Here is a 27,660-nt window from a genome sequence, read left to right as displayed (position 1 = left end):
AAAAAGGAAAGAAGTGAAAAGAAAATACAATGAGGTATAAAGTTTAGAAAACAAGCTAAGAGTTAGAAAATTAAACATGTAAATTATATCAATAAATAAAAGTCAGTTGAACTCCTTAGTTTAATTCCATAAATATTTATTGAATACGTAATATAAGCCAGGTACCACTACATCCTGAGGAGTTAGTGGTAAACAAGATTGACACAGGACCTCCACTCCTGAAGTTTAGTCTAGTTGAGAGCACATTAAACAAGTAATTACAAAGTGATGTGTGTCACCAAAAGAGAAGTTCAGGATGAATAAAACACATGTCAAGGGTTTTCTAAATGGTTAGGAGAAAGCCATGAACACATTATCACATACATAAATTTTTCCTCATCATCACTGATCAGCTATACATCAGCCACCATCACATTTAATACTGAAATACTAGAAAGAAGCACTGTTAACATAAGAAATAAGACAAGGATGACTGCTGTCATCAATAACAGTTTTATACATGTTCTCACCAAGACAAAAGGTACAAAGAACAATTCAATCTTAAGGGAAAGAAGTAAACTGATGAAATGTTACTTATTTCAGAGAATTAAAAGAAGATGAAGAGCTTCAAGAGCATTATTCAACATCAACATTGTTTTAAGGCATGTGCTCTATGCCAAGGACTAGGTTTAAAAAAAAAAAAAACATAGTGAGCAGGAGTTTTCAGTATAGTAAGTGAAAACAGACAAGAAATGATTACTTTATAATGAGTTAAGAGCAGTACAAAGAGTTAACACAGTTTTATGATAATAGAAGAGCCTACTAACCCCTTCATAAATGCATCAGGAAAGGCTTTCCAGAGATTTCAAGACAAAACAGAGCCCTGTAGGATAAAAATGTATAGATGGGAACATATTTCTGGACAGCAAAATTTTCTATTTAAAAGTGTAGGATGTGAGGCCAGCAAAATAAAAGCAAAAATAAACTATTGGGAATACATCAAAATAAAAAGTTTCTGCAGAGTGAATGAAAAAAATCAACAAAATTAAAAGGCAACCTACTGAATAGGAGAGGAAATTTGCAAATGACATTTCTGATAAAGAGTTAGTATCCAAAATATAAAAGAACTGAGACAACTCAATATCCAAAAAACAATCCAATGGAAAAATGGGCAGAAGACATGAACAGACATTTCTCCAACGAAGACATACAACTGGCCAACAGACACATGAAAAGATGCTTAACATTACTCGTCATCAGAGAAATGCAAATTAAAACTATAATATCACCTCACATCTGTCAGAATGACTAAAATAGAAAACATAAGAAACAACAAGTTCTGGTGAGGATGTGGAGAAAGGGGAACTCTAGTGTGCTGTTGGTGGGAACGCAAACTGGTACAACCATTGTAGAAAACAGTATGGAAGTTCCTCAAAAAATTAAAAATTGAACTACCCTATGATCCAGGAATCGCACTACTGGGTATTTACCCAAAAAATACAAAAACACTGATTCAAAGGAAGATATGCACCCCTATGTTTACTGCAGCACTATTGGCAATAACAAAAATATGGAAGCAGCCAAAGTATCCATCAACAGATGAATGGATAAAGAAGATGTGACATATATATATATATATATATATATATACACAATGGAATACTATTCAGCCATAAAAAGATTGAAATCTTACCATTTGCAACAACATGGACAGAGCTAGAGAGTATAATGCTAAGTGAAATGTCAGTGAGAGAAAGGCAAATACTATATGATCTCACTCATATGTGGAATTTAAGATACAAAACAAATAAGCAAAAGAAAAGAAAAATAGAAAGACAGAGACAAACCAAGAAACAGACTTAACTATAGAGAACAAACTGATGGTTACCAGAGAGGAGGGAATGGGGGGATAAAGGAAATAGGGGACGGGGATTAAAGAGTACACCTAACATAATAAAAAAAGAAAAAAAGAAATAGAATAAAATGATAAACGAAAAAAATGTAGGATGTAACAGAGCCCTTGGTACATTCTGTGCATTTTAGAGCAATTAGTATGGCTGTAGCTGGAGAAGAACAAGAAATAAGTTTTGAGAGGCTATCATAGTTCAATTACAAGAGAAATTTAGACTTTCCCAAGAAAACACTGGGCAATGATGAGAGGATTCTAAGCAGTGGAATGGCATTATCAAATTTGTGTCTTACAAATGTATTCAAAAGTTAGAAGTGCACATTTAGGAGTTATTGCAGTAATCCAGGTGACAAACGGTCATGATCACAACTAGGGTAGAGGTGATGGGGTTGGAGAAAAAAAGCTGGATTCTAGGGATAAAAAGGCCATAGAACTCATGGACTTAGAGAGGGTCAGGCAATGAGAAAAACAGTCAAACATGACTCCATGATGAATGGTGGTACATCCATTGAAATAGGAACACTAGGGACAAAGGACTGTAAATGTAATGATCCAAATTATAAATGTAAAGACAATAATTTTGGTTTCATGATGTTGAGTTTGAGATGCCTATGCAACGTTCCAACTGGAAATGTCCAGTATACAGTCGGAAAGATATTGGTGGAGCAGAATTACAAGTCATCAGTGCATGCAAGAGATACTAATTCTAGTCCTTGGGGATTGAGATGATCACTTAAGGTGAGTATCTACTATCTTATCTAAGACAATTAACTTCCTTCTCTTCCCACTACCAGTAGACCCAGTGGAACAAAAACATTTTTGAAACATTTTTATTAACCCATTTTGGATGTATAGATAGAAGTGTTGAACAGGTAATTTCAGAGCCTATAATTTAAATATTGGCACAGAGCCTATAACCTAAATATTGGCACAGACAATAGGTAGGGTTGTTTGTACTAGTTAATTCTCTCCTGAGATTTGTTAACTAAGGTTGAATAAATCATTGGATTTCAGAGTGTGGGATCTTAGCATAGAAGAATTTTCCCTAGGAACACATAACTAGAAAGAGATTCACATAACTAGAGAAAAGATTCCTCTCTAAATACATTCTTACCTGTTGAACATGATCTGAATTTTCTTCAGAGATAGGGAAACAGATTAGCATAAGTTGCCTTAAGGATACTGTCATTATCATGTTTTATGAGGAAGGAGAATAACAATGAGCTAGATACTGTTCAGGACAAGACATATGAGGTATTTCTGGTTTATGGCCAATTATGATTAATTCATGTAACAATGATTATACAGTGGCTACTATAAGCCAGGCATTTGGTTAAAACCTGGAATTCAGTTTTGCTGTCTAGGAGATCATAGTCTATTATTTAACTAGAAAATAGACTTAAGAGTATTAGTTCCCCTAACTATGTGCTTCATCAGCTAAAATATACAGTCACACTTAGTTATTACTAAGAATTTTAATAAGCATGATAGGAAATCAATCTCTAATTTCAAAGAACTAAGATAAGAGGTCAATTGCTTTCAAAGGAACAAATTAATTTAATCAATATTTCTCTCATTTTGAAACTGTCTGGAAAAATTTGAATAGTATCTTTGGTCCCTTTGGCCCTTTTACTGTGGTGCTATTCCTCATAGGCCTTGTTTTGGGAGGTCGTGATTGACTTTGTTGTGGTTTTCCAGGAAGTAGCTGGTGATTTTTACTACATATAAACTCAAGCCAGGAGACTCCTGGAGGCAACCGGTGGTAACTAAGTACCTTAGTGAATACGCAACCTGAGAGAGTAGATGTGGTAGACTCTTTGGAAGGAGGGGGTAAGGAAGGTGGAGTGGAAGAAGAAGAGGAGGAAGAAGATGATGAAGAGGAGGAGGAGGGGGATGTTGAGGAGGAGGAGGAGGACGTGGAGGAGGACGTTGAGGAGGAAGAGGACTGAGGCAGGGACTGTGGCTGAAAATGACTACTTTTCTTAACATAAAGCAGCCAGTCAATAGCCTGGGGTCGTTGGCTTACAACTTTGTTTTCAGGGGCTACTGTCGGCCATTTGTTATCTAGCTCTTGTGTGATTTCAGGTTCAGATGGAGAGAAAATTTGTATCTTCTCCATTCCTTCAAGGTTGTCTTCAGGGGCTTCATCAGGCTGATTTTCTTTCACAGCGGATGGGAAACAAGATGAGAGTGAAGTCTCTGGTAGGGAAAGGAGAAAAACTAATTTCACTTCCATTTCTCCCTCAGAACCAAGTTCAGGTGTTGGTATGACAAACAGTGTTGCACTGCGAGGATCTTTCCTTCCTGTGAGATGGTTACACTGAGATTTTATGCAGGAAGCACAAGCTAAACAAACCACATAATTTGATGAAAGGCGGGGACCAGGATAAGGATTTGGCCTTCCCCTCATCCTTCGAAAGAGAATCTGCCTACAGAGATCCTTCTGGATTCTGGTCTTGGAGACAGAATTGACAATTTTATTTAGGACATCATCAGGGACAGTTCCACCTTTAACAAGGCAGGGATAAATATAATTTAAACTCCATGGAACTTCTTTATTTGATTCTGTCTTTGCACAAAGATCAAAGCTGCTTTTACTCTGGAATCTGGAGCCCAATGTTGAAGCAGCTATATTTCTAATAAATTGTTTGGAGCTTGATAATGATGGACCTGAGACATTTGACTTAGAATGGGGTGAAGATAAATCTGTGGCTTTCTGTTTGTCATTTGGTGAAGAGGTGTTCTGAAACTTGGAGTGACAAACTGGTGAGCTCAGGGTCCTGAAGTCATGATTAAATGTAAGCACCGTCTGAGATTTGGGTGAGAACAATGGCAAACTCTGAGTCTGGCGGACAGAATGTGCCAAAGGTGATTTCCTTGGTTTTGAGTGGGACAATGGTAAGCTCAGAACACAGGAACTACAATTCAGTGCAGGTGGTGTCTGAGGTCTAGAGTCAGGTAATGGTGAGCTCAGAGCCATTTGATTGGATTCCAATGAACATGATGACTGAAGTAAGTCATTTATTTGAGGTGTAGAGTTGAGTGATGGTGAGCTCAAAGATCTTTGACTGTGCTCCAATAAAGATGTCCAAAGGCTTTCCAATGATGATGCTTTCTGAGGCTTGGATTGTGGTAATGTTGAGCTAAGCACTCTTTGATTAGATCCCAAAGAAGATGATGCCCAGAGGCTGTCTAGGGGAGGTGTTTCTTGATGTTTGGAGGGGAATAATGATGAACCTGAGACTCTTTGATTAGACTTCTGTGAAGGTGATGTCCAGCAAAAGTCTGGTGAAGATGTAGTCTGAGGTTTGGGGAGGGGTAATTGTGAGCTCAAATTTGTTTGGCTGGACTCCAGCAATGAAGATGTCTTATTAAGGTCAAGGGAAAATGTTGTCTGAGGTTTATGGTGTATCACAGGTGAGCTCAGGGCTCTCAGTTTAGGCCACAGTGAAGTTCTCTGGTGGAGGTCTAGTAAAGGTATGGCCTGACGTTTGGACTGGGATACTGGTGCTTTCAGAACCTTGTTATAGAAGCCCTGTGAAATTGTGTCCTGAGACCTGGCAGAGGACAATACTGAGCAGCTCTGCACCATCTGCTTAGAGCTAACTAGAGGTGCTGCAAGGTGATTACTATGGGACTGCACTCTGACCACAGGCTTGTTATTGGACTGATTTAGTTTTTCACCTGCGTATTGATGTGTTAATGAATTGGTTGTGGTCAGTTGGTAAGAGTGTTCTAATGGCACAAAGTGTTGATCATAATATGCCAATGGTACCATCTTGTGCTAGTGGTAGAGGTCTTTTTGAAAGCAGCTGGCTTGTGGGATATTTGCGAGTCTTTTAGATGGATTCATTGGACAATGAATATTTTAAAATAAATAGTCCTTCGTAGTTTCTAACTTCTATCTTGTTTCTTCACTGTTAATTCCCAAATATTATAGCGTGTCTCAAAATTCAGATATAGATGAAGTTGAAAAAATTATCACCATTTGAGATTCTCCGCTATCTTCTCTTTCATTTCCTAGAGGTTTTTTTTTTTCCTCTTGAGCAAATAATGCCTGTTAATAAAATAGTGAAGAGAGTTCAGAAGAGATCCTGATAGGGATATTAATATCCCTAATTAATACAACAAATTGTAGTGACTAGAGCATGGGTTTTATGTTAAATCCAAGCCATTTACTCTGTGTAACTTTTTTTTTTTTTAAAGATTTTATTTATTTATTTGACAGAGAGAGACACAGTGAGAGAGGGAACACAAGCAGGGGGAGTGGGAGAAGGAGAAGCAGGCTTCCCGCTGAGCAGGGAGCCCAATGTGGGGCTCGATCCCAGGACCCTGGGATCATGACCTGAGCCGAAGGCAGACGCTTAACGACTGAGCCACCCAGGCGCCCCTACTCTGTGTAACTTTTGAATTAAACTTTCTAAACCCCATTTATCTATCTGTAAAATAGATAAATATTTAATTTATTGAGCTAAAAACTAAGATACAAAATGTATAACATTGCCCAGGATATAATAAAAGGTAATAGCCATTTTTGGTACTCTTTTAATAACAGCTTTAGTAAAACAAAAAAACAAAACAAAACCTATGGTAAGTTTGTTGCATGAAATAAGAGAATCTTAGAGAAAAGTGAAAAAGAAGTTCTTCTGAAATGTTGGTTTTCAATTTAGATTCAATTACCTATCATTATTTTTAGCTTATTTCCAAAGTCTGTAATTCTAGTTGAAAGTCTATTGCATACTTTTATTCTTGTTCTTATTTGTCACCATTGTAGCTTTTGAAACTGTGACTACTACCTTTTAAAACTAATGTCTTTGTTCATGTGCCTTATTTCTTTATATTCTGGTTCTCTCCATTCTCTCATTTCTCTCCAGGACTTCATTAAATTATTTTCTTTTCCTCTAACCTCAATGTAGTCCTCAGTGTTCTATCACCAGTTCTCTTCTCTTTTTATTTTATTCCTATGTAATCACACTAGTTATGTTTAGGATTTAAAAATGAACTAAAGAAAGAAACCTCACAAAAAACAGAAACATACAGCTGGCCAAAAGTGATGAAAGCTCAGAAAAGATAGAGGTGTTGCTTTTTAAAAGACAACATATTTGGGGCACCTAAGTGGCTCAGTTGGTTAAGTGTCTGCCTTCGGCTCAGGTCATGATCCTGGGGTCCCTGCTCAGCAGGGAGTCTGCTTCTCATTCTGTCCCTCACTCCTCTCTCACTCTCTCTCTCTCAAATAAATAAATAAAAATCTTAAAAAAAAAAAAAAAGACAACACATAATATAATATGACATTATTTTAGTGCATTTTCATGGCCTGGGGTTTGTTCTGGTTTTAAGGCTAAGACACATATGACAAAAAACTGAGGGTGATTACAACAGACCTTGGGATCAGACAATTAAGTCATTGGTCCTAAGGCCCTTGAAGATGGGAGCTATCAAAATTTGGTTTCATGACTCTTCCTATGCTTCCATGACTTACCAACCCAATTTCTGATGGACAAATTTATTTTTCATATATGCCAACTTATCCAATTTTTTAAATATCAATTCTATTAGTACTAGAAGGTCTTCCCTTATGTCAAGGTGTCTTTTCACTTATTTACTCTAATCTATTTAAAAATATATCTTATTGATATCTTAATTCACTTGTTTTCAAGTCATTCTTTGTGGAATTCTCCAAGTACCAACAAAATTATTTACACAACAATGAGTTCCTAATCTTTTGTCTCTAGTGCTGGTTTTCTTTTTAGCTTCAAAATTATATTTCCAGCTAATCATCCGACTTCTCTATCCCAAAGTCCCAAAGACAATTCAAATACAAAACACATAAAACTCAATAATTTCTCCTTCTAGAGAAATCTTTTTCTATATCTTCTATCTCAGTGCCTAAAGCCTAATTATCTAATTCAGAATCTTTGAAATCATCCTGGACAGCTTCAACCTCTAAAACCATTTAGATACCAATACTGGCTGATTTTACCTCTTCCACATCTTAATTTACCTTTTCCTATCCAATGCCACTATTTCAGTTTATACTGTAGGCATATCTCATGTAGACAAATATATTATTAACTTCTATATCTTTCCCCCCATGACCTCACTCCCCCTCTTCCATCTCCTCTTTCAGACATTCAAGAACAAATTCTTGCTGGTGAGACACAGCTGCTGTTCACCCAGGGAATTCTTTCATTTTGCCTGTGTATGCATGGGTAATAAGCACTGAAGTTATTTGTGATTGCTGGATTTTGTGTGATGTGATTCAACATCCAATTTTTTAAAGACGGAGAAAATGGTACACTCCACTGTGTTCTGTCTGGCACCCTAACAAGCTTCTGGATGGTAATACAAAATAACTTCATGACCTTGAGGTATGTGAAGATATCTTAGACAGAACATAAAAAGCAGCAACCATTAAAAATTGATAAATTAAAACCAAGAACTCCCAATCATCAAAATACACCATATTTAGAAGGAGTAAAGGCAAATCAAAGAATGTGAAAACATATTTACAATACATAATATCTGGAAAAATATGGATATGTATATTATCATGGAAATATTACATATATAACCTCTGCATGGTGCTTAGAAAAAAATGCAATTGGAATCATGGCAAAATACATGGACAAGCACTTCATAAATGAGGATATCCAAATGCTAACACATATATGAAAAAAGTTCAGCTTCATTAGAAACCCATGAAATGCATATTTAAAACACAGACATATTATAATACATTATCAGAATATGACTAAAGCAAAATAAAAAATTTTTAAATGAAATAAAAACAGACAAAGCCAAGAACTGGTGACTATGTTAATATTGGTATTACACACACACATACATTATATTTCACTGCCAGGTATAATCCAACAGGCATGTAATGAATGAATATTTGCACCAAATACATGCACTAGGATGTTCAGTGGAACATTATTCATAATAGCTCCAAACTCAAATTAACTTCAATTAATAGCAGAATATATAAATAAGTTTATGATATATTCATTCAATGAAATACCAAACAACAATGAAACTAACAAAAGTCTAGCACTATGCACCTAAACAGATTAATCTCACATACAAAATGTTGAGTGAAAATAATAAAAAAATACTTCATAATTCTACATATGAAAGTACAAAATAAGGTCATACTAACTATGATCTTAAAAGTCAAGCTAATACACTTGGGGAGGTAGAGATCAGGAGGAAACAAAAACTTCTAGGGTGGTGGTAATATTGTTTCTTGACCTGGAAGATGACTGTATGGGTGAACTCATTTTGTGATAATTGAGCTCTAACATTTACACAATGTGTATTTTTGTATGTTTCTTAACTTCAATAAAAAGTTAAAAAATACATAACTTGATGTTAATTTGAAAAGACACATCTGAAACAAAATTGCACTGAAAGGTGAAACATTAAAGGATGAACCAAGATCTGGCACACAGATGTAATGAAAACTTGAAAAAAAAAAAGAATATAATGTGGAAATCCTGCTATCGTATGTAGAAGAATAAAGAAATTCAAAACAAATGGAACTAACAAAAATCTATTTAAGACAAGAAACAGAAAAATAACATTTCTGAATGTTTTCCACTTTCAGACTTACTCAGCAAATGGCACTCCCATTTCAAAGAATGTGTTTTACTAAAGCATATAAATATTAAAAGTACTCAAGAAGTGGTGGAAATTTGAGTGAAGCTATAACTACAGAAGAAAATGAATACCACTTAAGAAAAAATTAACCCACATATAGTCTTTGTGCCCAAATTCTTTTTATAGATGAGTTCTTTCAAACTTGAAATGAAGAGATTTACATACTTATATAAACCTTTTCAGAATATGATAAATATAGAAATAGTCTAAATTTGTTCTATGAAACTGCTGTTTATGATTCTGATACTAAACCATGACAAAAATAGTTCAACGTTAAAGGAAAAATAATAAAATGACACATTTCATATGTAAAATTACTAAATAGAATAAAACATTTAACACTACAATAAAATAACAATCAACTATCACTAACTTGATCTTATTTGCACAATGTAATGATTTATTAGTAAACATTATAATTTGCCATGCTCATAATTCAAAATAAATCCTAATAGATGCTAAAAAAAAATGTCACTTTATAAAATCCAACATCCACTCCTCATAAAACCCAGTAAGCTACTAGGAAAAAAACTAATTATTTAATGAAAACAAACCTCAATCTGAAAGTAAACTGAAATCAGTTGATATTGAAATATAAGCTAATCCCATTATGGGCTGATAATAGACAAGCATATCCATCATGTAGTCACTACCACAATTTAACATTGTTTGGGAAGATCTGGCCAATGTAATAATGAAGAAAACAGAAAAAAAAAGAAATATAACTATTGAAAAGGCAGAAATTAAATCATCTCTCTATGCATATTATGTGATTAAAAACCCAATTTAGACTAAAGAAAACCTGATAGAATCAATAATATATTAAAATTCAGAAAATTCCGTGAAATCACTTTACTAAGTCAATATATATGGATCAAGAATTTTACTAAATATCAACATTTAGCAGGTTATATGATCAACATGAATACTTTATATATTATTTGCTCTAACATTTCAATAAAAATACAAACATCCTATTACAAAAATGAGCAATTACTTGAAAATTTTACATAGAAGAAATACAAATGCCTAGTAGTCAAAGAAAGCCAACAGTTTACTGTATCTGCTTCTTTTGTATCTTTCAATTCTTTTTCCAATGCACAGATGTTCCTTATTCCTTCATTCTACTTCCTTTTTCAAAACATATTTCTAATAAATAGAAAAATTATAATTGGAAATTGCAGTAAGTTTTTCATTAATGGATAGAAATAAGCAGGAAATCAGTAAGATTTTGTACTTAAGCTTTAAAAGACACTATCAATTAACTTGACCTAATTGATATTCATAGAACATTTCACTCCAAAAACATTCTTTTCAAGTGCACATGGAATATCCACCAATACATTTATAGACCATACAACAAATTTCAATAAATTCAAATGGGTTTGAATCATACATAGTATGTTCTTGGATTTGACAATGAAATTAATTATAAATCAGTAACAAAAATATCTGAAAATGTAACCAAACATATAGTATAAAATAATATACTTCTACATAACCCATCGATCAAAGAAGACAAAAAGAAAGGAATTATTTTTCAATAAATGAAAATAAAACTAAAATGTATAAAAATGTGTAGGATGCTGCTAAAGCAGAACTTAGGAGGAGGAAGATATCTGTATCATTTAATAACTATATTAGAAAAGAAGAAAACTTTCAAACCAAGGACATTAATTTGCTTGTTAAGCAAAGAGAAAAAGAGCACATTAAGCCAAAATGAAGTAGAAAAAAATGATAGAGATTAGAAGGGAAATTAATAATATACAAACCAGAAAATCAAGGACGCCAAAATCTGATTGAGATCAATAAAATTGAAAACATTTAGTCAGACATGTCCGGAAGAAAACACAGAGAGAGAAATAAAGTAAAAATATCAGGAATGAAAGAGGTGATATTACTACCAACTTTATACATATTGAAAAGTAAGGTAATACTATGAATATTATGCCAATAGACTAGACAACTCAGATGAAAGAGACAGATTTCTTGAAAGACACACACTGCCAAAGCTCACTCAGAAATAAATTTAAAAACTACAGATCTCTAGGGGGCGCCTGGGTGGGTTAATCAGTTAAGCAGCTGCCTTCTGCGCAGATCATGATCTTAGGGTCCTGGGATCGCCTCCACATCAGGCTCCCCACTGAAAGAGGAGCCTGCTTCTCCCTCTCTCTCTGCCTCTCTCCCTGCTTCTGCTCTGTCTCTCTCTGAAATAAATAAATGAAATCTTTAAAAAAAACTAACTACAGATCTCTATACCTATGCAATAGAGAGTAAAACCTTCCCACAAAGAGGGGCACCTGGGTGGCTCAGTTGGTTATGCATCTGACTCTTGATTTCAGCTCAGGTCATGATCTCAGGGTCGTGAGATCGAGCCCTGTGTCAGGCTCCACGCTGGTTGTGGAGCTTGCTTGGGATTCTCCTCTCTCTCCCTCTGCCTCTGCCCCTCTCCCCCAAAAAACAAAACAAAAAACCCAAAACAAAATAAAAAACCTTCCCACAAAGAAAACACCAGACTCTGATGGCTTCATTTGTGCATTGTAACAAACATTTAAGGAAAAAACAATACCAATTCTGCACATAATCTTCTAGAAAATTAAAATGGAAGAATTTCTTCAAAACTCATCCTATGAATCAAGTATTATCTTGATACCAAAACCAAACAAAAGCATTACTAGATTGAAACATACAAACAAACCCAAAGACCTATTTCCTTAGATAGATACATAAATCCCAAAGTTTTAGCAAGTCAAATCCAAGAACATATAAAAAGGATAATATACTTTCCCCCAAATCCATGAACCCAATCTTAATCATGAGAAAATGTCAGACAGGCCCAAATTAAGAAAAATTCTATAAAATATTTCACCAATACTCCTTAAAAGTGTCAGTCACAAAAAAACAAGGAGCAATAGAAAAGCTGTCACAGATGAGAAAAAATCTAAACATAATGACTAAATGCAATGTGGTATCTTGGATCAGATCCTGGATCAGCAAAAAGACATTAATGGAAAAATTGGTGAAATTCTATTAAAATCTGTACTTTAGTTAATAGTATTTTACCAATGTTAATGTCTTTGTTTTGATAAATATACAATGGTTGTGTAAAATGTTAACATTAGAAAAATCTGGATGAAGAGTTGGAATGCAAAGGAGCTAGAATAGACAAAACAGCTTTGAAAAAAGAAAATTGGAAGGCCAACATTACCCGACTTCAAGACTTATTAAAAAACAATAGTTGGGGCACCTGGGTGGCTCAGTTGGTTAAGCATCTGGCTCTTGATTTTGGCTCAGGTCATGATCTCAGTGTCGTGAGATCGAGCCCTGAGTTCCTGGGCTCTGCACTCAGTAGGGAGTCTGCTTAAGATTCTCTCTCTTCCTCTCCCTCTGCCGCTCCCCCTACTCTCCCTCTCTCTCATATAAATAGATAAATCCTTTAAAAAAAACAACAACAGTCAAAATAGTCTCTATGGGCATAAAGGTACACAAGTAAACCAATGGAACAAAATAGGAAGTTCAGAAATACACCCACACATATATGGACAGCTGGTCTTTTTTTACAATGTGCAAAAGCAATTCAGTGGAGAATAATCCTTTCAAATGATGCTGTAATCACTGGATATACATCTCCAAAAAAACATGAAGTTTGACCCATACCTCAAATTATATATAAAAATCAACTGATAATGGCATTATAGATCTAACATAATACCTAAATCTACAAACATTCTGGAAGAAAATAGAAGAGAAAATCTTTGTGACTTGAATTGGGTGTAGATTTTTAGATGTGACACCAAAAGCACAACAAATAAAAGAACAAATGAATAAAGTGAACTTCACCAAAATTAAAAATTTCTGCTCTTCATAAGATACTTTTGGGAAAATGAATAGATAAGTTATAAACTTAGGGAAAATATGTGCAAACCATGTATCTGACAAAGGACATGTTATCAAGAGTATATAGATAACTCTCAAAACACAAAAACAATGCAAGTGATCCAATAAAAAAAAATGGGCAAAATATTTGGACAACTCTCCAAAGATGATATATGAATGGAAAATAAACACATGGAAAGATATTCAACATCATTAGTAATTAGGAAATGCAAATTGAAACCATGAGAGATATGACTAAATACCTATTAGAGCTGCTAAATTTTTTAAAGCTCACCTACTAAGTGTTGATGTGGAAGAAATAGAACTCTGATATACAGCTGGTGGGGATTTAAAATAGCCCAAGAAGTTTGGAAAATAAGTTGACCATTTCTTAGAAAGCTAAATATCACATGCATCATATGACCCAGGCACTCCACTCCTAGTATTTACCCAAGAGAAAAGAAAGCACACACCCAAAGACTTGTAGAAATATGTTCATTGCAGGTTTAGTTTAATAGTCCAAAACCAAAAATAATCCAATGTCTATCAGCAGATGAATGAATCAACAACTTGCAGTAGTCCCATATAGTTGAATACTACTACTACTAATCTCAGGAATCCCATCATCAGTTGAGAATTTAGGAGCAAAATTATTACAAATCGATAGACCAAAAAAACAAAAACAAAAACAAAACAAATAAACAAAAAACAACCCTAATGTAAAACAAAGAGAGTCTCACAAACCAACCTCATTTAATATCTCAAATGTAAGACCTCTGAAAAAAGACAGTACAATGAGGTAAATGCTTTGTGCTCTCAATAAACCATCAAAATAGAAATAGGTGCATGTTCCAAGTTCAAAAGAAATCAAAGAGGCGAGGCCTCTAGGAAATCCATACAATACAAATATAAATGTATAGATGCCTAAAAATTGGTGAAGATTGGTTTAGCGTTTTATATTCAGTATTCTTATTGTACATATAGATTAATTTCCCAGCAATGTCACATAGAGTTAATAGTCAGAATATAAGATATCTCTCATTTTTTTTTTTTTTAATTTTAGTCTGGAGTAACCTAGCATTATTTGTTTTAATCTGTTTGGTTCATTTAAACCAAATAATCTCCTGCCTGCCAAACTCAACATTCAAAATACCCTTAGGCCTATATTATTTTTGCAATTCAAAAGATTTGAATTTAGAGAATTTCTTGGGAGTTAATTCTTTTTTTTTTTTTTTTTAAGATTTTATTTATTTATTCATAAGAGACAGAGAGAGAGAGGCAGAGGGAGAAGCAGGCTTCCCGCCGAGCGGGGAGCCCGATGCGGGACTCAATCCCAGGACCCCGGGATCACAACCCGAGCTGAAGGCAGACACTCAGTCATCTGAGCCACCCAGGCGCCCGGGAGTTAATTCTTAATGTACTAGAGTCAAAGTGAGGATTGATCATTCTAAGAGCATAATTCTCTTCTGGGAGCCAAATGCATAAGATGCACTGGCTCAGGTACACAGACTTCAGAAGAAACCTCTGCAATCCTAGGCTTATCTCCAGCCTGACATGAGTACTTGACATGAAGACCTGACAAAATGTTCAGCTCTCATCTTTTCCCAAATATAAACCCACAAGAAATCTCTCAGATTCATACTCCAGGGTTACATTCTCTGAATGCTATTATACCTGCATATACGTGCACAGTCATCTATACACATTCCTGGTTGTAAATGTGCCTCTACCCAGAAGTTTCATGAAAACTAAAAATATGGCTCTTTCAATGATTCTTAGAAAAGAACCTTGAGCTACTTTCATGCTAGACAATCTTGTAGACTATATACTATTTACATTCTCTGTGAGGAAAAGTAATACCGAAAGGACTATGTTCTAATGCACAGAAAAATAAGTATAATTCCTAGGCTACCATATCCAGAAAGAGCTCTACAATTCTCTATTCAAAGTAAGAGCTTTGAGAAAATTCTGCCTTTTTTCACCTGCAATCAAGTTGTCACCCAAATCCAGGGAGTTGTTAGTGGAGTGGACTTTAAGCAACCCTGCCATGAGTTCTGCAGAAATCTATCCATCACCATGCAGCTGTAGTCAGTGCTGTCTATCCTCTCTATTCTCCTCTCCTAGACAAGTTCAAGAACCATGGGCTTGGTATGTAAAGAGCTACGTCAGCCCATTCTAGACACATTTTACATAATATTCTTTGTAAAAATCCATTAATTTTTGTGCTTGTGATTGTTTTGGTTTTAATTTCAGGAAAATTAATCATTTAAATATTCTGATTATAAACGTAATATATATTTATCATTGAAAACTTAGAAAAGAATATGGTCAAGAAAATAAAAATCACCCATAATCCCATTACTCAGAGTTATTATGTGTATTATCATTCCAATGTTTTTATATATCTGCATTTTTGTACAAATATGAGGTGCTTAACATTTTCTTTTTTGTTTGGTTAGTGAAATAACAGATATTTTCATGTCTTTAAATATTCTTCTCAAATATAATTTTAATTGATGCCCATAAGTGCATTATTGTATTTCCATTATTTAAAAGTGAGGCTTTGAAGATCATTACCCTAACCAATATTTTTGTACATCTCTGCTTTTAGATTACTTTCTAGAATCAGAAGTTTAGGATAAAATTTTATATTTTCAGGCTCTAAAATATTTTGCTAAATTTTCTTCCAGTAAATTTGTAAAAATAAAAAAAAATAAATTCCCATCAGTAATAGATAAGCAACATTTAGCTACTCCATAAACTCTGGCTCCAGAACATTTAAGATATTTTTCTCTTTGCTGGCCTCTACTCCATGACCACTTATTTTAATGTCTATATTTTAAATATCAGCTAAATTTTGGCTATCTATATTTCTCTATTTGTTAAGTCCTCAGTCCCTTTATTTACCCATGATTCAGTGTGTTCATTTTTGTGTTATTAAGTATAAGGGTTCTTTATATATATTTTGTATATAATAATTATATATAGTATAATCAATATACTATATTATATATGTTTATATAGTATATATTGTAACATATTATAATTAATATATTTATACATATATAATACATTATGTATTATAATGTCTACCTTTTATCACAAATACTGCAAATATTTCCCCTACATTGTTTGCCATAAAAAATTTATCATATTGGCTTTGATCCACCCAATATGATAATTTCATTCAAGATATATATTTTATAACCGTTTTTACTCGTGACATGTGTGAGAACATAAACAGGAGTTCCAACAAAGTTAGTATGCACACCAATCCACAAGATGCTGAACACTAAAGTAAACAGAAAGGGATGTCTTATGATATCAAATCGATTAATTATAAAGATCATCAAGTTGTTCAACATAAAAGCACAATTTAAAAGTTTTGATGTTCTTTCCATGTTACTTTCAAGTAACAGAAGCATGTGTGTTTGTGTGTGTGTGTGTTGTCAAATCAAGAATGTTTTATACTTTCATAGTCATGGTTTTAAAAGATGTGTGAACTTCTCTGTCAGATGTCCAGTAAGGTTTCAAAGAAGAAGAGACGTATGAATTGGATTTTTGAAAGATCATTTCACCATTGACAATCAAGGGAAGGTCATCTTAAGAAAAGGCACAAAAATATGAAAGAACCTACAACATTCAGGGACAGTGAGAAATTCACTGTGGCAGTAACACAGGTCACTGGAAGAGGGGCAGGTGATGACTCCTGGAAAGATGAGGATGGAAGCAGATGAAGAGGGGCCTTGTATGTAGTTCTAAAAAATATAGATCTTATCCTGGGGGTGACTGATGAGCAGGGGAAGGAATCCACTGAGAAGTGAGACCATTAAGATGAACATGAATAATCAGACGGTAAACTCTAGGTAGAAACCAAGTACCACAGCGTCTTGCTAACTGGCTACTGTTGCTAATACAAAGTTTATTGACGTCAGTGTGTTTTATTAGAAGGGTATCTGTTTTAAAAGTCAATTGTGTAATGTGGTATTAAGTTCATGGCGTTATTGGCCTATCAATTTTATTTTAAAACCAATATAGCCTTTGAGATTGAGGTTTTGAGATATCTCTTCAAAGCCAATAAATCATCTGTAAATCAATTGCCCTATAACATTATATTTCTAACAAAATGATTAAATGGGACTACATGTTAGAATACACTACATTCTCTGGGCTAAAATTTACATAAACATTTCTTCTTTTTTAATGTAATCACACTTTAATATTATATTAGACAGTCCAAACATCTTGACTATATAAAAAATTCAAACTGTCAATGATAATGAAACAATGGGTCAAGTTTTCATAAGATCAAACGTTTGTGCAAGCAACTTTCTTCCTGGAAATGGTCACTAGGTTTAAAACAGCAGTGACAATATCATAAGGGAAATGTGATATACAGGTCTCTAGAAAGCAGCTGTGCAAACAAAGGGAAGGACCTTATGGAAAACCATGACACATTAAGAGACCTGTTGATTACCTTGCATGTCTAATTCAAGATATTTTGCTTATACAAAATCAAGGACATAGCCTCCAATGGATAATTTGGTAGGTTATACATTGCCTTCATATTGCTTGATTTGTGGTTTTCACTTAACAGAACACCCTTTGCTGTCTGAATCTAAAATGATTAGATTTCAGTAATGCAGATTTTGTTCCAAATGCATTAAACTAGTTAACGCATATACATAACATTTCTATATATTCATGTATTTGACAATAGCCTAATGCTAACCATTTTAAGATAAGAATGAAATAGGATATTTTAAAATATCATATTTGGCAAACACCTAGCAATTTAATCTTTTCCAAATTCAAGAGATTAGTTTTCTCATCATGACAGCAAATCAAAATATAGTCATGATGACAGGTAACATTTAGTGCTCTACTGCATATAAGCACTGCATAACCTTTTCCTTATTGGAAAATGAGCTTATAGAACTTTTTGAAATAAACTACTATTAATGTCTTTACCTAAATTTTCACTAGTTTAGATCATTTTTAAAAAGGTTCTCCTTTAAAAGAGGAACCTAATTCTTCTATGCCCTTGATTTTATGATTAAAAGATTTTTGTCTGAGCTCCAGTGCTGCTCTTTTTTCAGTATTTCTTCAAATAATCCCAGAGGAAAACAAACTCATTATAAGAAAATATAAATTAACTTTTGATTCACTTATTTACCAAGTTAATATCTTGTTTTAAAATATACAAATTTTAAAATTCTTCCTATAAGAGACGATCCTGCAATATTTTCTCTTGAAAGCATGATCTGTGATACTACAAAAGGAATTTTGTTATATATTTTTCCTAAGACATTACATTGAAAGTATAAACAAAAAAATGAAAATTTCTATCTAGACCTTTGCTATCACAAATATCTCAAGTCAAGATGATTCCATTACTCTTTTACTATTTTTCTATCCCTCTATTACCCAAATATTTCTATTCATAGAAAACTGGGGAATGGCAAATGAAGTAGTATCAAAATGATTATGGTGAAATTAATAATAGACTGCATTTACTCAGTTCTTGCTGTATGAATTAACTCTTTTACTGCTCTACAACAACTCTTTTCAGAACGTATTAATATTAACTCCATTTTTGTTAAGAACAGTGGCCTGGCCCAGTGCGCCACACACACTAGGTTTGACCTCATGATTGTTCTCTTCAACGGTGGATAAGAAAATATCCTTTCAGTCTTTCTCTCTGGATACAGAAGAACATTTAATTTCTGTTTCTCTATCTTTAAAAGATAAATAACCTTCAGAATTATGATCTCCTCTCTCTGCCTCTCCCTTGACTGTTGCCAGCATCTGTTTTCAGTCATCCTCTACATACCTTCCAAGACTTTTCTCTTCATCTTCCTGACCTTTTCTCTCTGACCCACATCTCTGCACCTCTTTTCTCAATTTGCGCTCATTTTTCCTAACTTCTACCTCTAAACCCTTCTTCTATTTCCTACCAAGCTCGTTGCTTTTATATGCTTCCTCACTTATAATACTATCAAAAATTGCTATGTCAACAATTTTAAGCATTTGAGGTAAAATCCAGATGTTTATATTGAACAGCAGTGCCAAACAGCAGACGTTTAATATAAACAATATGTTTACAAACCCCCTTGTACCTAACAGAATATTTTAACTCCTATAACTAGCCACAGTATTGAATGTGTATAAGAAACAAAAATCATTAAAAATCATTAAATTTTAAAAATTATTCTTTTTTATGTTATGTTAATCACCATACATTACATCATTAGTTTTTGATGTAGTGTTCCATGATTCATTGTTTGCGTATATCACCCAGTGCTCCATTCAGTACTTGCCCTCTTTAATACCCATCACCAGGCTTACCCATCCCCCTACCCCACTCCCCTCTAAAACCCTCAGTTTGTTTCTTAAGAGTCCATAGTCTCTCATGGTTTGTCTCCCCCTCCGATTTCCCCCCCTTCATTTTTCCCTTCCTGCTATCTTTTTTTTTTAACATATAATGTATTATTTGTTTCAGAGGTACATGTCTGTGATTCAAGTCTTACACAAAATTATTCTATATTATTTTTACTACTTCTTTAGCATGATGGATTTACCTAAAGTGTGCAATTTGTATTTTAGCATATTGTTTGAAAAAGCAAACTTTTATGTATTTATTTATCTTTTCACACCAGTTGAAGGATTGGTTATGAAAGCAATTAGATTAGAATAAAAGTTTGTTTATATTATAAAAAACTGCAGTGAAAACTTCTCAATTTTTAATTAACCAACCATAATATATGATTATTGATTGTACCCAGGTTTCTGGGTATTAAGAAATATAACAAGACTTTTAAAGAACTCATTGTAATCAGGAAAAAAATTATGCAAAAGGGTTAAAACAGTTTTTATATTTTTGATAAGAGAGTTTAAAAAAAATCTTCGTCACTTAGCATAATACTAGATCCATCCATGTTGTCACAGACAAATACCATATGATTTCACTAATATGTGGAATCTTTTTTTTTTTTTTAAAGATTTTATTTATTTATTTGACAGAGAGAGACACAGCGAGAGAGGGGACACAAGCAGGGGGAGTGGGAGAGGGAGAAGCAGGCTTCCCGCAGAGCAGGGAGCCCGATGCAGGGCTCGATCCCAGGACCCTGGGATCATGACCTGAGCCAAAGGCAGGCGCTTAATGACTGAGCCACCCAGGCCCCACTAATATGTGGAATCTAAAAACAAAACAAACAGACTTAAATACAGAGAACAAACTGGTGGTTGCCACAGGGGAGGTAGCCGGGGAATGGACAAAATAGATGAAGGGGATTAAGAGGTACAAACTTTCAATTATAAAATAAATAGTCACAGAGGTGAAAAGTACAGCATAGGGAATGTAGTCAGTGATACTATAATAATATATGGTGATAGATGGTGAGTATATTTACTGTGGTGAGCACTGAGTAATATATAGATTGTTGAATCAATACGATGTACACCTGAAACTAATATAATATTGTATGTCAATTATACTTCAATAATTTTTTTAAAAGTCTAGGTCAAGTATACCAAAATTATAGCTCCAACCATGTTGTTTTCTCACTCGATGATCTTGGGTAAATTATCTAAATTCTGTAAGCCTTAGTTTTCTCATCTGTAAAATAAAGACAATAGTAGTGCTTATCTCATGATTGCTACGAGGAATAAACATGAAAATGTAGTTAAAGTGTCTGGTAGAATGTCTAGTGAAGCATATATGATTAATAAATTGTCATTTTTATTATTATTTTTTTAAAGATTTTATTTATTTATTTGACAGAGAGAGACACAGCAAGAGAGGGAATACAAGCAGTGGGAGTGGGAGAGGGAGAAGCAGGCTTCCTGCCGAGCAGGGAGCCCGATGCGGGGCTCGATCCCAGGACCTGGAATCATGACCTGAGCCGAAGGCAGACGCTTAACGACTGAGCCACCCAGGCGCCCCGTCATTTTTATTATTATAAAATAATTACCACTGCCTCATTATATAGTGGAAACTCAAGTTATGTAGATAACTCTCCCATAACCTATTACAGTTGATGTGTATTTGGGTGTTCTTGCCTATGGGAACCCATGGTGTTTCCATTAGTTATGTAATTATAAGGAAATAAAATATTGAGATATATGTGTGAATACTCAAAAAGATCTCAGAAGCCAAATGCAAATTAACAGGACCTGATGTGTGTGTATATGTGTGTGTGTGTGCAATGTGTGTATCCTATGAATAGGAGATATGTATACCCTAATCTAGCATAGCAAGTGTACAAGAGATATATGGATTTCGACCTTCCAATTCTGGTGTTGACTCTTCTGTCTAGCTATTTAATTTTTAAATTTTCCCAAAAACTATAGAATTTTTTAAAACCTCACAAATTATTAAAAACAAAAAAAGGTTTGCCTAAGCCTTGTTTCTGCTTTTAAGTAAGATGGCATCACTACATTTTATAAAGATGATAAACAAGAAGGTAAACTCTGGTTGTAGAAAACTCCTATGTAAACACATAGCGGCATACCAGCATTTAATTCTGATTGCTGTACTTGAAGCATACCTTTGGATAAAAATATAAATTCCACATATATATAATCAGTTCACAACACACGAAAAAGGAAGAACTTACATCCAAATCAAAACTATTATATCTAGATGTAGCATGATAACTTCACTAAGTATAAGACAATTTTATTTAAGGAGAAAAATTGTGTTCCCCATCTAAAAGATTATCTTCTAATTTATATCAGACTTTTAAAATGTAAAGGAATGTTCAACAAAATATCACAGTAAAGAATTTGACAAGAAAACACTTCTACTGTTTAAGGATTTAACCCAGCTTATAATCAATCATGGAAATGCACCATATAACCTTTTTATTGCTTTTTTTCCTGGTATAACAGCTGAAGGAAGAAATAACCTCAAAATCAGCTAGTGTAGGGAACCAAGAAATATATTCCATTTAATCTCTAAGTTTCTTTTTCTTCCCACAGTAATAAAATATATCACTCTGCAGAAGTTAAATTATTTAAGTGGAAATGTGGAGTAGGCAAGTTTCAGACACATCTAAGTCTTCCAAACCCAAACCATCAATAACAACAAACTTTAATCAGTTTCTTGGCAATAGATTAAAAAATTAAGCAGGGATATCTTTCAAAAGAAAAACGGGTTTACACCTTTCTGATGTTGTGTGACTAGTTAATAGAAGTTCCTTTTGCTATTGTAACGTACTGCCCCTTCCCTAATGAACTCATAAACTTCTCTAGGCAACACCTAGTTAAACTGGGCATTATTAAACTGTACTACTCTCTTAATTCACCTTTGAACTCTTGGAACAGGTTACTAAATGAGGCAGCCAAAGTTCCCTTTAGCACCTGCAAATAACAACTGAATCTACAATTAAGGATCATTTCCTCTTTTTTGAAATTCAAATAGTGGCATTAAAACAGAATGTAATATTTTTATCTGCATCTGGTCAGGCTATTTCCTGGCATTTGGGATTAGGTAACAGGATGACTATAGAAAAATGTTACATAAAGATGCTGAGATAATCTCCAGGTGACTTCAGAATAGCAGGCAACTTCTAGACATTAGAGTATACAGTATAAAAACAGACCACACACCTCTAAAATCACTTTAGGGGGGGCTTTTTAGTTTCTACATGAAAACAACAACAAAAAAAAAATCAAAATTAAATCAAATACTAATATTTAAATTGGATCAAACACATTTTTAAAATTTATTTTACTAGAATGCTTGAAATTCATTATCCAGAAAGATCTAAAATACTTAATGCAATTTATCCTTTCCCAAACAGATGTATACCCTTTTCTCGTGCACACTGCCATACACATATTCCCAGAGCAGTTCCCATGTCTTATCTACCAGAGTTCTAGACTTTTCAAAAGCCTCTCCCACACAACTCCTCTTTGAAACCTGAAGATTATATTCAACATCTGTATTAATCTATTTTGTGTTACTAACTATTCCATTTTTATTGCTACTGAACTCTTTTCAGGCTAATCTGAAAGGTATCTCATCCTTAACTCCAACTAATAGTTTTCTAAATTTTATCATTTTACCAGAAGGGTTCTTTGTCACTACATTTCCTGCATTGCCATTTCCCTGAATTTGAAATCCAAAATGCAAAACACGTGGTAAAGTAGTAACAATATACTGAATTTGCAATACTGCTATACATTTTATGGCATAATACATATTTTACACCTTTCACAAATTTTAGAGATAGAAGAAATCTCAACTGTTTACTTCAAACGTCATCTGTGGATGAGGAAACTGAATTCAAAGAGATTAAATGACTTCCTAAGATCATCTAGCTAGTTAATGAAATCAGGATTTCCCAAGACTGTCCTAAATCATAGTTACCCTATTATCTCTCCAAACTGTCCCAGTTTGGAAAACAAATCATAAGGCCACTCTAGTTAATGTAAACTGAAGGTCAACCTTCGGTTTAAAACTTTTTCTCCTCATCTCCCAAAACAAAAAATTTTTTAAGCACTGGATCCTGGTGCACATGCAATTATTGGTAGTGCTAACTCTGATTTGTAAAAGTACTAAACTAAAATTAAATCAACCTGTAAACAATGTAAAAACTATTACAGAACAATGTGTGCTACCAAATTATTTTTTATTTTTTTAACTCTAAGTTTATTCTATAGACCTCAAAATAAGTTAGAAAATATATATCAGCATAGAGACATACGGGGGCACAGTTCCGAAGTGTCTGTATTTAACTTATTGATAAGACATCGTGTTACTCAACAGATACACAGGCATAGTGGTTTCAACAGGGCAGTGGTTAGAAAGTCAAAGAGAAGTGGTACATTTAAGATTCTTAGAAACTGGAAGAGGTTGAAGGATAGAGAGGGGTGGCTGTTAGAAAAAATTTCATGGGATTGATGCCGTATTTGTACAAGGCCTTGAAGGGGGCACAATTTCAAAGGCTAGAATACTGGAGAGGGAGTCAGAGAAGGGGGGGAAAGCATGAACACTGCTTAGGGAGGTGGAGGAAGAATTGAGGCAGGTGGAGGAAGAAATGAGGGTTATGGGAGTTGTGAGACAGGAGTTTGGGGGCAATACAAAGGCAGGTGGATGTATGGATGATCATTTTATGTAAACTAGTAGCTACGGAGAAGCTGGTAAAAGTTTCAGAGAAACCGACAATAAATACATCTTTGTGATAATCTGATAGCAGTTTATAGATTTACAGTAGGAATCATTTTAGACAGTTGCTGAAACATCTAGCTGTGAAGTGGAGAAAGAAATGTTATGCCAGGATCAGTAAGAACATGAATTTAGAAATTAGTTAGATCTGGGTTTGAAATAGGCTCTGCCATTCACTGAGTGTTTTGAATACTTTTCTTATTCTTATAAATTCCTTTCCAGATTCCACCTTTGTAATCTAAGGAAGATTAATAGGGAAGTTGGTGCTGTTATGAGGATAAGTGAAGTCAACATATTTAGCTCAGGACCTAGAAAATAGTAAGGACTTAATAACTGTTAAATGTTATTAAAATCAACATTATTAAAGAAGCAAATAATGATGGTAGCCCATTTTTTAACACTCGTCTGAGATAGATGAGTAATAAATCAATCCTTTATAATAGTAATTGAATTTGATTTTGTTTTTATGTTAAGAATCTTAAAACATTTTAGGATTTCTGATATTAGGAAATTATTTTGACTTAGAAAAAACTGCAAATTTATAATTTTGCTAATATAATATATAGTTGGTATACAATATGATTTAAGATTAAAGGTGTTTAAGAACAGTTTTATAATAATATTATGATTGAAGAATTCCTTCTTGGCTCATAATCATGAAGGTATTGCACAATTTTCTAGTTCCTGCTCAACTCCAGTTGAACTTGAAATATAGTAGCTTCCATTTAACTGAGGGCAGTGTGCCATGAATTCTGAAGCATCTGCCACTAATTGAGCAAGACCATTAATGGGATTTCAATTTGTTCTCTGTTAATGGCCCTCCAATAAGATAAATTCTTAGGTACCCTCAAAGCAGGCTGTGCTCTTGAAAGAGATAGACGGATAGCAGGCAGAGACTGTGGTACCATTAGCATTATATTACTTAGACACCAAATAGAAAAATGGAAAATTAAATGAGTGTGAAAAAACTAAACTTGGCATTTACTTACAATTTTGAAAGAGAATAGTTATGGCCTGATAATAAAAAGGCACTAATCATTTTTTTGCTCTAATTAATAGTACATTTATTAAATCAAGCAGTAGATTTCAAATAAATAAGGACTAGTTAGAGTTTTACTTTCAAGCACATTGGACTTCATTACAACCTAGAGTAAATTTTTTCCTGATCATAAACACTAAGAATTTTGACTGGAAGACAGTGTTACTCATGCTTTTGTATTAAAAATTCTAGAAACACACACATACACACAGTTACAAACAGATTTGCTCCCAAATTTTAAATACTGAACATTTTATGAAGTTAGTATGCCAAGAACTCTAGTTTGTTTGTTTTCTTGTTGCTGCAATGCAATAGGTAACTATCCAGCAAACTGACACATCAAAATTCCATGTGCTGTCAGGACCATATGAGGATTTTCCTTCTTCCTGAATGATCAGATAGCATTTGCAGGAGATATAGTTCATCAGCTTCAAACAGCCCAATGTTGCTTTAATTATTTTAATTGTGAACTTATGTAGTACTCCTGTCCTTTTAAAAGTTTGTACATTTTTGTATTTTATAATTAAATTTAGATTTTGTTTAAATTTCATGAGAAGATTATGTTTAATGAAAAAGCCATCCTGTTAACATGATATAACTCAACCATCAGTTTGACTATGATATGTGGCCAGAAGTGATTTTGGATCAAAAGATGTTTTTTAAGGAAAAAAAAAAGTTCATTCTTTTCAATTCATATCAGCTTCTCTGAATCCTAAAGTTATCCTGGTGGTATGTCACTCGACCTCTCTATTTTGGAATCTCCCTTAATGATCTTGACTTTTTAAATTTCATTTAATCCAGCATTTCAGTGCAGAATAACCAACTAACCTTTCATTCTTTCAAATGTTACCACTTAAAATTCACAAGATATTTGGCATCTGATAATGCATATTATACAAAGTGATAAAGTGTTTACAAGGTTTAAATATAATGTGTTCCACCTTGCTCATTGGGTAAAGTGATTCAGATTTTAAGGAACATTGTGCAGTAAACACAACTGTCTTTCTTTTCTCTTTCATTTCCTTCTTTTTTCTTCTATTTGATTCTCCCTCCTTCTCTATTTCTCTTCACCCTTTCCTTGATGCATACATCAAATGCATACTAAAATTTATCTCAAAAAGTCTTCTATTAATTACAAGTTTCGAGATGTTCTGCTGATTCAGACCTACAATTTTTAAGAACCAGATTTTTTCATTTAGTGATTTGGGTAAGAGAATATCCACAATAAGTTACCTCGAACCCCTGCCACATGACAAAGAAATTTCAACTGTGTCTATACAGTACTGTATGTGCTTTGCGAAGGCTCAGTGACGATATTTTTTAAAGTGGCAAGCGAAAGAAAATCCAACTTTTCTGGTTAACAAATGAGATAATATTTCATAGAGCATTAAATCCAGAGGGGTAATGGATTCTGAGTGGGGGTAACATCCACTTCTCTATAAACCTATGAATTGGCTCTGGCTTTCTCCCTGTCTTGGCTTATCATCACTTTAGTAGCCAGATGATTTCATGGTATATATTCTTAGCATCTCATCTGGGCACACATGAAAACATTCAGAGACAGTCAAGACACACATTTTCTCTTCTGTCTCCTTCTTGAGAATCATTACATTCTTCCAAAAGCACACCAGTGAACTTCGTCTCTCATCTCATCAACCAGAATCAAATCATTGTCTGTTCCTAAATGAATTTCTGGCAAGAAAGCTGGGATTACTAAAATAGACTTACATATTCAACGTGGAACCCCTGGAGTTGAAAACAAAATAGGTTGTGGCACTTAGCCAGAGAGAGGAGGGATGAATACCTCACCAATATTGGGAATATTCAACAGTATTCATTAAGAAGTAGCAAGTGAGGTAGAATGGATACTACAGACAAACAGCAGAACCTGCTTGGAATTCTGCTTTCTGAAGTGATCCCTCCTTCCCATTAACCTCCACGGGCCCTGACATCTACGGCCACACCTAAGATGGGGACTCAAGAGCTCTGACAGTCCTCTTCCTCTTAGGTGGAGTTTAGTGACAC

General features: G+C 34.0%; 1 protein-coding gene across 1 annotated transcript; it reads right to left on the bottom strand.

Moving 5' to 3' along the window:
* Positions 1-3,461: 3,461 nt before the first annotated feature.
* CSNK2A2IP (casein kinase 2 subunit alpha' interacting protein) lies at positions 3,462-5,666 on the bottom strand. Its single transcript, XM_036114495.2, has one exon. It carries the CDS (start codon positions 5,664-5,666, stop codon positions 3,462-3,464), a length of 2,205 nt encoding a protein of 734 aa, XP_035970388.1.
* Positions 5,667-27,660: the final 21,994 nt, after the last annotated feature.

Source organism: Halichoerus grypus, chromosome 1 (assembly GCF_964656455.1).
Source record: "Halichoerus grypus chromosome 1, mHalGry1.hap1.1, whole genome shotgun sequence".
In the NCBI taxonomy this organism is placed as follows: domain Eukaryota; kingdom Metazoa; phylum Chordata; class Mammalia; order Carnivora; family Phocidae; genus Halichoerus; species Halichoerus grypus.
This window is presented reverse-complemented; position numbering and strand designations above follow the sequence as displayed.

Coding starts and splice junctions, on each gene's coding strand:
- CSNK2A2IP (XM_036114495.2), bottom strand. CDS start 5,666: ATGGTACCATTGGCATATTATGATCAACACTTTGTGCCATTAGAACAC.